The sequence below is a fragment of the Mustela nivalis genome, assembly GCF_964662115.1.
Source record: "Mustela nivalis genome assembly, chromosome: 17".
NCBI lineage: Eukaryota > Metazoa > Chordata > Mammalia > Carnivora > Mustelidae > Mustela > Mustela nivalis.
Window position 1 is genome coordinate 41,012,910 of NC_139036.1, and position 14,214 is coordinate 41,027,123.

General features: G+C 46.4%; 1 protein-coding gene across 2 annotated transcripts; it reads left to right on the forward strand.

Annotated features, from left to right (window-relative positions):
• Positions 1-218: 218 nt before the first annotated feature.
• Positions 219-13,449, forward strand: MSL1 (MSL complex subunit 1). Of its 2 annotated transcripts, XM_082704931.1 has the most exons (9): positions 219-2,210; positions 4,691-4,914; positions 5,954-6,336; positions 8,249-8,296; positions 8,752-8,816; positions 9,451-9,518; positions 10,153-10,277; positions 10,447-10,519; positions 10,917-13,449. In XM_082704931.1, the coding sequence occupies exons 1-9, from the start codon at positions 1,443-1,445 to the stop codon at positions 11,005-11,007; spliced, it is 1,845 nt and encodes a 614-aa protein (XP_082561057.1). In that variant the 5' UTR covers positions 219-1,442; the 3' UTR covers positions 11,008-13,449. The 2 variants fall into 2 exon arrangements, with proteins under 2 accessions (XP_082561057.1, XP_082561058.1); XM_082704932.1 differs by lacking the exon at positions 8,249-8,296 and having other exon boundaries at positions 221-2,210.
• The last annotated feature ends 765 nt before the right edge of the window (positions 13,450-14,214 follow it).

Here is a 14,214-nt window from a genome sequence, read left to right on the forward strand (position 1 = left end):
GCAGATGCTAGAAGTGACTTAAGAAGGCTGGGGAGATGGCCGTTGGGAAATAACTGTTGGTAGTTGGCAATACTTCATTCCAGGGAGGTTGTGGCAAGAACTCCCTAGGCAGCAGACATCATGGATTTTCCTCCCTCTGGGAACCAGAGGTCCCTCCGTTTCTGGTCTGGATCCCTCAGAGACAAAGAAATTCATTCTCTCCCAGACCAGAGTGGGGCTGGTGGGGAGTGGAGGGGGTGGAGGGGTTAGAATTCTACCCCCAGGAAACACCCACAGGCTCAGACAGGAGCCCGAATCCTGACTCTGGTCCAGGAGGCTTGCGGGGCTGCGGGGGCCGAGGGGCCCCTCCGGCGAGGGCCGGGCAGGCCGCCAAGGTGCCGGGGGAAGGGACCGGCCAGCGGAGGCCGGGTACGTGGAGCGCTCGCTCGGTCCACTGCCCCGAAGGGCGCGTCTGCCTCCTGAAGCCCCCTGCCCTCTTCTACGCTCCATTCTCTCGCTCTCCTTTTTCCCGGCGAGCCTCCGCTTTCTCCATCTGCCCGTCGCCGCCCTCGCCCTTTCTTCCCTCCTCCTGACCCTCCCCCGGTCGCCCCTCCCTCGGCAGCCCACCTTCGCCGCGCTCCTCCGCGGGCTTCTCGGTCCTCGCCCCTCATCCCTGGCCTCCCCTCGCCGGCCCCCAGCCTCCAGGGCCCCCGAGGCCCCCTCCCGCCCCCCTCGAGGCGCCGGCGGCCCCTTTCACAATAGCGCGGCCCGCCTCCCTCCTCTCCGCTCCCGGTTCGCTCCCGCCCGCTCCCCGCCCGGCGCATGCGCCCTCCGGTCAGCGGCGGCTGCGGCGGTGGCGGCTGCGAGCGGCTCCGTTTTTTTAAAGGGAAACGCTGAGGCGCTGGGGGTGACTGTGGGGGAGGGGGACCCCGAGCCGCGGAGACCCCCAGGGGAGGCGACAGACCCCCTCCCGGAGTAGGAGGGCTTTGGGCGGACCCATCCCTCCCACCCCTCCTGAGGAGGAGCGGGGGGAAAATGGAGGCTCGGGGCGGCTGAGGCGAGCTCCGGGGCGGGGGGCCGGGGCGGGGAAGGGGGGGTGTGGGGTGGGGAGACGAGGCGGGCCCGGCCGGGCCAGGGGGGGCCGAAGCGAGCTCCGGGGATGAGCTCGGGGGCGGCTGGGTGCGAGCTCCTGCCTCTGAGGCGAAGGCGGCGGCGGCGGCAGCAGAGGCGGCGGCGAGGCCCCCATGGGCCGGCGGCGGGCCTCAGCCGCGGCCTCCACTTCTCCGCACGCCGGCGGGATGGCGCCCGGGCCCCGGAGGAGCCGCGCTAGCCAAGGCCTGCTGCCGCGCTGCTGAGGCGAGCCCGCCAAACTCCCCTCCCCCTCCTCCGTCCTCGACCCCCCACACCTCGCCCCTTCCCCACCCCCTCCTCCGTCTCGGTCCCCGGCGCTGCTCCGGACCACTATGACCATGAGATCCGCAGTGTTCAAGGCGGCCGCGGCCCCTGCCGGCGGCAACCCTGAGCAGCGACTGGACTACGAGCGGGCTGCGGCGCTGGGCGGGCCCGAGGACGAGCCCGGGGCGGCCGAAGCCCACTTCCTCCCCCGGCACCGTAAGCTCAAGGAGCCGGGGCCCCCGCTGGCCTCTTCCCAGGGCGGGAGCCCCGCGCCCTCCCCGGCCGGCTGCGGCGGCAAGGGCCGGGGCTTGTTACTCCCGGCCGGGGCGGCCCCCGGGCAGCAGGAAGAGAGCTGGGGCGGCTCGGTGCCCTTGCCCTGTCCGCCCCCGGCCACCAAACAAGCCGGCATTGGGGGGGAGCCAGCGGCCGCGGGAGCCGGCTGCAGTCCCCGACCTAAGTATCAGGCGGTGCTGCCCATTCAGACGGGCTCTCTCGTGGCGGCGGCCAAAGAGCCTACGCCCTGGGCTGGGGACAAGGGTGGGGCGGCTCCCCCAGCTGCCACCGCCTCGGACCCGGCGGGACCCCCACCACTACCTCTGCCGGGGCCGCCACCCCTCGCGCCCACCGCCACCGCCGGGACCCTGGCGGCCAGCGAGGGCAGATGGAAGAGTATGAGGAAGAGCCCTCTCGGGGGTGGCGGCGGCTCGGGAGCCTCCAGTCAGGCCGCCTGCCTCAAACAGATTCTTCTGCTGCAATTGGACCTCATCGAACAGCAGCAGCAGCAGCTGCAGGCCAAGGAAAAGGAGATCGAGGAGCTGAAGTCAGAGAGAGACACGGTACGGGAGGGGTTAATTTACGTTCGGGACGACGAGCGAGTTGTGCGCATGCTCGGGGGAAGGGGCTGTAGGAGGTTAAGGTATCCCTTGGTTAGGGGTAAGGGGGTTGGCCACCAGCAAAGGAGTATCTTAAGTGTCGGGTCCTTGGGAACCAGGCTCACAGACACGTCTGATTGGAGGGAAGGGTTAAAGGGCAACCTCCCAATGGGAGGGGGAGGGGAGGTTTCAGGTGCCAAAGGGTTAATTTAAAATGACAGTCCCAGACTTGTGGGAAAGACGTGGAGAGTGGGAAAAGACCTGATTTGTGAAGGGTTAAATATGTAAAGGTGGGATGCATATGTGGTGGCTTTATGGAAGGGGTTAAATGAAAGAGCTTTTGCGTTAGAAATGCATTTTTAGAGAGGGACAGAGCAGCTGTTGCACTGCTGTAGCATCTTTAGATAGGAGGGCAGTAGGCCTTTTAACTGCCAGAGAGGTAGAGGTGATCCACAGTGGAATTCTGTTTTAGTTTTCTTAAATGATATGAAGAGAACCACCGCCTTTGATTTCAGACAGTTTTGAATAAGAATCTGAGTTATAAAACATGACCCACTGACTAGCTAGCTCCCTTGTATAAGCATGGTGTTGAAGGGCTGGTAGATTTTAAGGCATCAGGGGAAAGTGAGTTTATTAAATGTACTAAGTAGACCCCCTCCCTCCAAAATCCCTGTTTTAGAATCTTAAGATAGTAGGGCAGTAATTTATTATTTCTTTGTAGTTCTGAGGAGCATGGCTATATAGGCTTGTTTTCACTGCAGCAGTAGTCAAGAGCACCTTATGCGTTAAAACATAACCTTTCAGGTACCAAGAAAGCTGTGTGTATGTGGGGGGGGTGGCGGTGGGTATTACTGTGCTAGCATACCTCACAGCTGCCTAAAAATAAACATGGTTTCTACAATTGTTGTGTTCAGGCTGCAGCAGTCTCTCTCTCTCTCTCTCCCTCCCTTCCTCTCCCCTTTTCTCTCTCTCTTTTTGGCGTTGTGTGCCTGCGCACAAGGGCTAAGCAGGGGAGCAGAGGGCTATTTATTTTCTTTGCTTTGCAAATGAATCGCATCAGCCATCGGGCTCTTTTATTGGAGAATGCATTCTGCAAGGTGGAATGGGAGCTGGGGCAGGTCTCATCAAAATATCTCATGGTCTTGATTTGTGGAAGTTACTCAACATGGAGGTGGCACTGCTCAGCTACTGTACTGCAGTGTAGGGGTGTGATGGTACTGTAATTACAACACATCATATCCTTACATGGGAAGGGGGGAGAGAGAGAAGGACCAGTGAAGGGGAAGAAATCAAGGAAATGTCACCCACAGACCATGGTTAAGTAATGTTAAGGCTGTGAATGAAAACAGAAGATGAAATGAAATGACAGTATGGCTGACAGGGGGGCTCTCTGCTAATTGTGGAGGTTTCTGCTGAGTTCCTGAGGTAGTGACCCCTTTGCAGACTTCCCCAGGCAGGAAAAGTGGGGTGAGTTAAGGATAGAGTATCAGTCTGAACTTGGCATTCACTGTTTCTGTTGTGTATTGCAGTCTTAGCATTGCTTAAGCTTGTTTCTCTTATTCCAGTTGTTGTTTGGCCTCTACTGAAATCACTGCAGCTAAGTAGATATAATGAAGAGAACATTAATATTGCTGTCTACCCAAATAAAGTTCTCACAGTAGTGTTTTAAATAGCATAGTTGGCACCTTTTCTCAGAACGTTCTAAATGTGAAGTTTTCAATGCTAAAGACGTCCATTTTCAGTTTGATTATGTAGTTCTCCTTTAATTAAAGTTAAAAGATTTGGCTTAATTAATATTTAGATAAATAGGTAGATTTTTTTCTCAAATGCAAAGAAATACGCATATTTCATGATCAGTGGGACTATGGGAACTGGTTATAATTCTTCCAGATTGAGTGTTCATTGTTTAAATGCCCTGTACACCCCTTTCAAATAACACTGCAATCCCTCATGGCACTATGACTGTGAGCTTTTCATTCCTTCTCAATATACTGTTTGGACTTTGCCCTTGTGTATAGCATTTTGGAGTGAAAGTAGAAAGGATAGGATTTGGAGAAACCTAGGGCCTCCTAAAAGAACATAAGGTTAATTCTGGAAAACTCCCAAACTGACTTGGAGCCACATGATTAGCAGTAGAGAGACCATGCCATTTGAAAGGCATGTTGTGGCCCCTCCCAGAGAAGAGGATCTTCTTTCAAAAGAATGAACTACAAATTCCCCCATGCCCCTCCTCAGTTAGGTTAGCCCTAAAATTAAGCAGAGTACCTCGTCTTCTGTATCGTGTTTAAGGAAAAACTATTGAGATTAATGCCTGTTAAAAATAAGTTGAATTACTATGGTCTAGGGAAAGAGGCCGAAGACCATACTGATGCCTAAATGGGGCTAAGTACCTGGGTATAATTTTTTTGTGTTTTAAGTCTGCATTTTGGCACTCTTTCTTTTAGCTCCTTGCTCGGATTGAACGTATGGAAAGGCGGATGCAGCTGGTAAAGAAGGATAACGAGAAAGAAAGGCACAAGCTGTTTCAGGGCTATGAAACTGAAGAGAGAGAGGAAACGGAGCTATCCGAGAAAATTAAACTGGAGTGCCAGCCGGAGCTTTCCGAGACATCCCAGACTCTGCCTCCCAAGCCTTTCTCTTGTGGGCGGAGTGGAAAGGGACACAAAAGGTGTGCTGATCACTTTGTTACACTGTCTGGACATGATGAGGACATGTGTTTCCAGTAACTAAGAGAAGGGGATTAGGATTTATGAATTAGTTTTAATACCACCGTATCCTGAATTATGAGGTCTTCCATTTCTGAAAAACTATCTTGAAACATTCTTGTAGGCTATAAAAATCTGTTAGGAACATTTCGGTCACAGTAGTAATTACAGAATGTAGAGTACATCATAAAGAGAATGGGCAACAAATGTGATGGCTGAGTTTCTTAAAACTATAGCAGTTCACTTCAAATTAGGAAGTGTTAAATTCCTTCATCATGTTAGGTAGTAGTGGATAAAGAAGTAAGATCTGACTGTCCTTGGACCCAAAGACATAAGTCAGACTAGTTGTGAAGGTGGTGTAAACTCGGAATTCAGTTGCAATAAAATAGGAAAGTAGGCAACGGTGATATAAACTGAGTTTTGTAAGATTCAGAGACATTAAAGATTATTCATTCTGAGGTAGAATAGTGAAACTTTAAGGAGGAGATGGATCTTGAAAAAGAAGTATAGAATTTAGGTTGGTAAAAAGAAAAGGAGGTGGCATTCTAGGAATAGTGGTGGAGGGAAGGAGATTGGTGGGAAAAAGCCAAAAGATAGCAAGAAAAAACAAATAGAGATTATAACTAACATGGTATAGAATTTGGGGGAAAAATAAGAGACTGGTCTCTGGTTGATAGGAATGAAATAGGCCACAGAGTAGTGGCACCTAATGTTAGCTAAAGGGTCTTGAATAAAATAGGAACCTTCTTAGATTTAGTAGGCAATAAGATACTATTAGAGGTTCTTAAGCATGGAAACTCACTTGTTCAACAAACACTTAACTGAGGGCCTGTTACATATACTGGTAAGCATGAGGCTGTTCCTGCTTGTGACTGCCAACTGAACCAGATGTTTAGATATTTAGATACCTGAACTTGTTTGTTCTCTTGCCCCCAAATGTAATCAAATAAGATTTTATCAAGAGTTAATACATTTTATAATGTTTTCTTCCCTATCTAATAGGAAATCCCCATTTGGAAGTACAGAAAGAAAGATTCCTGTTAAAAAGCTGGCTCCTGAATTTTCAAAAGTCAAAACAAAAACTCCTAAGCACTCTCCCATTAAAGAGGAACCCTGTGGTTCCTTATCTGAAACTGTTTGTAAACGTGAATTGAGGAGCCAAGAAACTCCAGAAAAGCCCCGGTCTTCAGTGGACACCCCGCCAAGACTCTCCACTCCCCAGAAGGGACCCAGCACCCATCCCAAGGAGAAAGCCTTCTCAAGTGAGATAGAAGATTTGCCGTACCTTTCCACCACAGAAATGTATTTGTGTCGTTGGCACCAGCCTCCCCCATCACCGTTACCATTACGGGAATCCTCTCCAAAGAAGGAGGAGACTGTAGCAAGTAAGGCATAGAGAACACTTGCTCTTATACCCTAGTGGTGGCGGTCAAGCTAACAAGTGTGAAAATGCCTTTGGCATTTTTAAAAAAGTGCAATCAATAAAGCAGAGTTCTGTCAAGAATGAGTAAGTTAACAGCCAGAGACAGACACTGTGCAGGCATTGCAAATAGATGGAATTACAGCAAAATGTGCTCAATGTATTTGCCTGCTTACAACACTGGGAGATGTGTTTGCCAGTAAGTTGCTCATCACAAGAGCACCAGACTTGGGGGTGTAATCTCCGGCAACTTGCATGCCCTCTGAAAGAAGGGTTTTCTGTGCTGTGAAATGCATAGAACTTATACTTTGCCATGCACGACTGTTCCTGCAATTGATATTGTGTGAAACCTGGGAGGGTGGTCTTTGGGTGTTCTCAGGGGCCAATGGTAATTTTTGGGTTGGGGAGCCAGCTTGGGGTGGGGAATTTCACCTGGGCCTCCGCTCTTTAACTTTATAAACATTTATCTGTATCTCTATGTCCCGGTCTGGGGGGCAGGAGGAATCTGCCAAAGACCAACAGTCTTACTTTATCTTACTATACTTCACAAAGGTTCTAAATGTGAAGAGTTTACTTGGATTGCAGTAGCCCATTGGTTGTTCATATATTTAAATAAAATGGTCTACAAACTATTTTTCAAACAATAAGGACTATCTTGGGATATCTGAGCTGCTTGGGGAGGGTGTCGGGTACGGGACCTTGGTCTTCATTCCCTTTTTTTTTTCTTTATGGCTTCCACACAGAAATGCTCCCCTATCTCCTACATCAACCAGTAACTGCAATGTGCCTTCAATTGTGTAATGTTAGTCTGTGACAGTCACTGCGGGCGCTCCGGGGTGATGGTGGGGGAAGTCTTCTTGAATAGAGCCACCGCCCCAGGTTTCTACCACTGTGTCTTGCCCTAGCAGGGATGGGGATGGGAATCCATTCCAATAAGACAAGAGCATTCTCCAGGCTTTGTTTGGCTGTTCTGATGACAAAATTAAGTGGGGGAAGATAGATTACTCTTCTTAACTATCTAAAATTCATTAGGCCTCACACTTGAATACATGAGCTAGACCAGGATCCTGATCTAGGTTCAGGTTTTTTGTTGGTTCAGTCAGTTGAACAGGTTCATCCTTAACGGTTAACTTTCTTGCTGCCATGGCAATGCTGTGTAACAACTTAAGAGAAACTGTGAAGCAACTTCCCATCCGGGATTGGGAAATGGCTTGGTCCAGAGCTGTTCTGTTTGACTGGCTGTTTTGAAAACCCTCTCTGCCCTAGTACAGAAAATCCAAACACTTCTGAGATTGTGGGGATAGCAGTACAGAAGGAGTCTGATTGGGGGGAATCCCAGCCCTTTGAGGAGCCTGAGTTGTGAATAAACGTGTGAATCCTTATTCTTGCTGCCCCTATCTCAAGAGGAAGCTCAATGGCTTGTTCTAAGGAAGCCAAAGTCTTTGTGCATGTTGTTCAGGCTGGACCAGCAAGGTAGTTTGTTTGGAGGGAGGAGGGAGCTGTTTAAGAAGACTACATATGTAAGTTTTGAGAACACTGATCTTTTATTTGAAAAATAGGGTCAACTTTTACTCACCTGCCATGTTCTGAGTTTAAGGTTTGATATCCTTGGCCATCAACTGTTGCAGGGAAACCACCCTAAATAATGAAGAAAAGAAGTCGTCTCAGTGTAAAAAAAAAAGTGGTGGGCTTATTTTCTTTTCTTTTGTCTGTTGTTCCCTCTTCCCCTCCCCCAGAGAGAAATTCTCAAAAGAGCAACTCAAAAAAACCAAAATGGCTTCCTAGTGAGAACTTCAGTGATGATCCTTTCCTCCATTTTGGGTGTGGGCTTTTTTTCTTTTTACACTGAGATGATTCTTCTTTCCTGCATTATTTAGGGTGTCTGATGCCATCAAGTGTTGCAGGAGAAACTTCAGTCTTGGCTGGTGAGTAGAATAGGAATTGTGCTGGCTGGGCCTGGGGTGGGGGTCGGTGGGATGGTGGATGGTTGGGAGCTGTGTTTCCCATCAGCTGGATGTGGGAGAGTGAGATTCTTTGGTGTATGATTACACTATAGACTTCAAAATGACTACAAATTTCAGTTGTTTTTCAGGAACTGCAATAGCATCCATTATATGAATTGTCAGGTATTGGCTTAGGGTTTTTTGTGCTCCTGTGTGTGGCAGACTGCAATGGCATTTTAGGTTCTTTTATACCATAGCGAGGACACTGAATGTGGCTTCAGGTGAGGCCATAGAATGGATTCCTATCACTTGGTAACTTTGTCCTATCTGGGAAGAGGCCTCTTGTCCTAGTGAATAGTAGGAGGGTTGTGTGACTTTGGATTTAAGGGTGGTTCCACCCCTCCTCCCTTTCTTTTTCTTTCTTTTTTTTTTTCCAGTTCCTTCTTGGAGGGACCACTCAGTAGAGCCTCTAAGGGACCCAAATCCTTCAGACCTTTTGGAGGTAGGTACCCAAGACCTGTCAGCAGAGGGAAGTGAGAGACAGAATAGAAATGGAGGTTTAACTTGAATGTGTTATAGTGACAGGATGGATGGGTTAAATAACTCTAAAGCCAGAACGGAACTTGAGCAATTATCTAGCCCAACTCTTGTTTATATAGAAAACTGAGTTGCAGAGTGGCTAAATGATTTATTCAAAAAGAAATAGCTAGGCATTGTTCAAAACAAAGTGAAATTTCATGCTAAGTAGAAAAGTTAGAATGTGCCACTCAGCAACAAAATTATGTCTTTCAGACTCATTTGACTCTTAAAACTCAGACTCTTGCAAGGCATGGAGGTAGGAAGGATTGCCTCCCTACCTCAAGCCTCTGGGGTTGTTTCAGTTTGACATGATTTTCACCTTGGAAAGTTAAAGAAATAATTTTTAAGTTTGGACCATCTGCAAGGGTGGGTGTGGGGAGAAGAGTATGTGTTTTGTTGATTCCGTTACCAAGAGGTTCCCATGACATCCATAGAACTTACAGACTCAGGTGGACCTGCAGGGAAAAGATCTGACATTCCTGGAAGCTGGAAATGAGTTCGTATACACATGTGTCACATGATGATAAATTGTTTATCAGCTGCTGTTCTTTACACAGAACCTGGATGACAGTGTGTTTTCGAAGCGGCATGCAAAACTGGAGCTGGATGAGAAGAGAAGGAAAAGGTGAGACGAGATACTCATCCTGGAACAGCTGAGCCCTTGGACCCTAACTTCTCTCATCCATGCTCTGAAAAGTCCTGGAGCCCTTAACACACTTAAATTACTGCCATCGCAATTGGTTGAGTATCTTCGTTTGAAATGGTAGTTGTAAAGATGTTTGGCTTCTTAAGTAAAGATGTTTGGCTTCTTTTTCTTTGTGTATGCCCTTCCTTAGTTCCACTCTCTGTGGAACATCAATGCATGATTTGGACTGCTGGACCTAAACAGCTCTTTCCTGACCTGGCAGCCAGTTCACTTTACTACCTCCACTCTCCCTACCCCATTAAGAAGAGTAAGCACAGGGGCTCTTGGGTGGCTCAGTCAGTTAAGCATCTGCCTTCAGCTTGGGTCCTGATCCGAGTCCTGGAATCAAGTCCCAGTTCAGACTCCCTGCTCCGTGGGGAGCCTGCTTTTCCTTCTGCCTCTTCCTCTCTGCCTATTTGTGCTCTCTCTGTCAAATAAATAAAATCTTTAAAAAAGAAAGAAAAGAGTCAGCACAGGTCTCCCTAATGTCTGGATTGTGTTAGTTGCTTTTATAGAGCAGGTTTTCAGTAATACTGGGTTTGTTTGTTTGTTTTGTCTGGTTTGTTTTTCCCAGATGGGATATTCAGAGGATCAGGGAACAAAGAATTTTACAACGACTGCAGCTCAGAATGTATAAAAAGAAAGGAATTCAGGAATCTGAGCCTGAGGTTACCTCATTTTTCCCTGAGCCAGATGATGGTAAGTTTTGTCTATCTAAAAGAGTAGGTCTTTCAAAGAAGGAAAAGGGTGCGAGGCTCTATGGTACAAACTTGCTCTGAATGAATGAACAGCATTTTGGAGCAGGTGTAGTTGCCAGACATTTCCCCTCTGTGTCACTAACAAGGTCCCATTTGGCTTTCTTCCATAGTTGAAAGTTTGATGATTACCCCCTTCTTGCCTGTTGTAGCATTTGGACGACCATTACCCAAATTAACTCCACAGTAAGTATAAAAGTTTCCACCCCCTCCTCCCTTCTCAGGTAGCCTGCACTTTATCTCCTTTTTAGAAAGGCTTTTATGAAAAAGCCTAGATATTAGGTGGAACAGGTGGCTCAGGAATAGCCATGACTTTTTGTCAGAAGAGTCTATCTGGGCAACTAACTCTTGCAGTGATAAAATAATTAGAAGGATTACTTTTTGAGTTAGAAAGAGATTATTTAGTCACTTTAATAGCACACTGTTTCTCTGGCTTTGAGACAGGAAAGACATTCTAAATTTGGAACTTGACAGTCAAGGTTAGGAGTGGTGAGGGGCAGAGTATCTTTTTAGAGTTAATCTTTTGTCCACACAGAATCCCTTCTTGTCTTCCAAGTTGATTTCCTTACCCTTTCTTTGCCAGGAATTTTGAGCTGCCCTGGTTGGATGAGCGTAGCCGATGCAGGTTGGAGATCCAGAAGAAGCAAACACCTCACCGGACGTGTAGGAAATAGCTGGGCTGGCAAGAACCTTCTGTCTTCAGATAGTTGTAGCATGCCGTTCCCAGAGAATGGCAGAGACCTGTATATGTGACCTATGTCCTCATGTATGTTATCATTCGCTGATAATGCCCTTCCATATTCCCTTGATCTTGTTTTGTTTTCATCGCTCTGATTTCACAAAAACTCTTTCATTGGGCTAATTGTGAATTATGGACGGTGATTGGGATTTCTTTTCCCTTTTTGGGGAAATGAGCTCTCAAGCTAAATCTATAGGATGGCAGATTCGGAAGCCTCAGGGGTCTGCTTCTATACATTTGCCTACGTTAGAGGGGTAAAAGGGCTCTCTTCATTAGACTTGTGGAAGATGAAGCAACCCCTGCCTTTAGAGCTGTGCCTGCATGGCACTCTTCTCGCCCTGGTATACCCTACCTTAGAGTCTGAGTATAGTGGTGTTTACCCTAAAACAAAACAAACAAACAAAAACTCACCATGAGCTTAAGGACCGGATGAGGAATAAAAAGTGAAGTGATGAAGCAAGTCATCTTCACAGGGTAGAAGAGAGATTGAAAAGTTGGCAGATAAATGTCCGAAAAGACAGTTATTCTCTTAAAACTATTCTGTGATAAAGCCATGTGGGAAGGGATTTGGGCTGTGATTATTTTCTTAGTTAATGGGCAACTGAATTTCTTCCCCCATTCCTCAAGAAATAAAATCCTTGGAAAAGAGAATGGGGATGGTTAGTTCAGGGCAAGTTATGACTCTAAACAAAAGCAGTTGACATTTGAGGATGGCATGCCAGAACCTGTATAGATGTCCTTGTGTCACATCACTTCTCAAGTATTCCTTAGTTGGGCTTTATTCTTTTAGCTGAGCTCTTGGTGGTGGGATAGAGATTTAGGGAGGGTGGGGGGGTGAATGTGGAAATATGTGCTTCCTTTGGCTGGCAAATGTCTACATCTTGAAACAAACAGATGTACCTAATGAGCTTCTCCATTCACTTTGTAAAAATAGATTTGTATGTATATCATCTTGGTCCCCCTTTCCCATTTTGTTAAAAAATTTCAGGACAGCACTTCAGGCCACTTTGGTCTCAGTGTAAGATCCCTGTAACTATCTGGAAGGAAAATAGAGCCAAGACCTCTGGTCTTAAATATATAGGAATTGCCTTTCTTTAGTCTTCATGACTATTGTGTGAAAACAAGTAGGGGTCTAATCTCCTAGAAGGTAGGGGCTTTTATCCTTGAAGAGAATATGTCCCCCAGATTATTAGCACTTTTAGAGGAGAAGCCAAGGTATGTAGGGTGTGTGGCCGGCCCATCAATGGAGCATGAGAGAATGGGGATACCATTGTGGGAAGAAAAGAAAAGTTCCTCAGGGGCCTCCCACTGCTAAAGATTTTTGTGACATGTTGATCTGTGCTCCCTGGGTTTGACTTTTAAAGGAATTATTCCGGCAGCACATGTAGTATTCTTGGATGATCTTGCTGCTTTTATTTCTCCTTTTGTGTGTGTGTGTGTGGCTATGGGTTTTCATTTGTAACTCCATCTGCTTAGGAGAGTGGGCTCTCCACAAGGGAACCTGCTGTGAACTTCACTGCAGTAAGAGTGTAGAGAGAAATAGGACTTACTCCACTAGGGGCTCTCATCTCACACCTTAAGGGGAGGAAGGAGATTTCTAGAAAAACTGGGCCAGATTTTCTTTGTTCTCCATCATTTTAATATGGCAAGCTGTTTGGCTTTCCTACTCTGACCTGTATTATGTTCCTTTATAATGTGCCCAAGAAGAAAAAAAGACCAATCAGTGTCTCTTTACATTGTTCCTGATTCCTCTCTTTCTTCTTGATTTTTAGCATTTGTCGGATTCCTAATTTGGATATGGGTTCGCAAATTTAACCTTTGTGCCCTGCCCAGGGGACTCCCCAGATTCTGAACTTGAGCTAAACTAAGAGGAATCCATGAGGTGCTATCTGGCCAGACTTAAGTGGATTCTATTTCCTTGGTTATCCCTCTACCTAGGACCGTTCATTTTATTGTCCCCTCTTCTAGATCAGTTCTCCTTTGATTTGGATATGTTGAGGTTTGTTGAGGAGGTTGGAGAGTAGATTAGCAAAATTCCAAGAGTGAAATTACAGTGTGTTAGAGTGTGGGGGGAAAATTAGTCTTATTTTTTCCCTACATGGGATACAACACTGTGAAATTCAATCTTCAGCAAAGGCCCTGCAATTCTCCTAAAACATAGTTCTTTGTTTCTTTCTTTAACAAAGTTTAAGCTAGTGTTAATAAATTAAAAAGAGAAATTGCTTGTCTGTCCACTTCAGCTTTGTTTTATGCCCATTTCATATTGTTGTCTGTGTTGTAATTCATACTTTTGATACCATTTCTGATGTGTAAAATTGGTTGTCTTGTAAATATCTTATAAAGAGTTCAATTGTAAATAAACTATTGTGGCTGTTAATTTTTGAACTTCTGCTTCAATTTATTAGATTTATTGGGAAGCATTAAACAGTTCTTGTAGATACTAAAAGATTAGAAAAAAAAATCATTTTCACAAAATAGAGAAATACACCATTTTCTTTTTTGTGTATGAGCACAACATATGTTTTTCATCCCTCTTTGTTCTGTGTTCTCCCTTACATATATGGTAAGTGGCAACTTTAAAAACAATATCCTAGGATAGGATATTCGGTGCCTGGTGTCTAAATGAATAAAACCTCATAGTTGAAAAGACCTTGGAGGTCATCTAGTCTGACCCTTAATACATGATTTCCCCTTTACAACATTCCAGACAAATGAAGTCCAGCTTTTGTTTTAATTCTTCATTTTTTTTCTATGCATTTTTTTTGAAGATTTTATTTATTTGACAGAGAGAGAGATCACAAGTCAGCAGAGAGGTAAGCAGAGAAAGAGGGGGAAGCAGGTTCCCCGCTGAGCAGAGAGCCTGATGCAGGGCTGGATCTCAGGACCCTGAGTTCTTGGTCTGAGCTGAAGGCAGAGGCTTTAACTCACTGAGCCACCCGGGCGCCCCAATGTATTTTTTCCTAAATGATAGAAAATCCTTTCTCACTGATAAAATCTAACTTCCTATAACTGCAACCCATTGGTTCTTGATTTGCCTTTCAGGGAGATGAAAAAAGATCCAATTCTTTCTCGTTGTCTCTTGAATAGTTAGATTGCTGTGGCTATCTCAAATCTTCTGTTCATGTAAACATTCAGAAAGCTT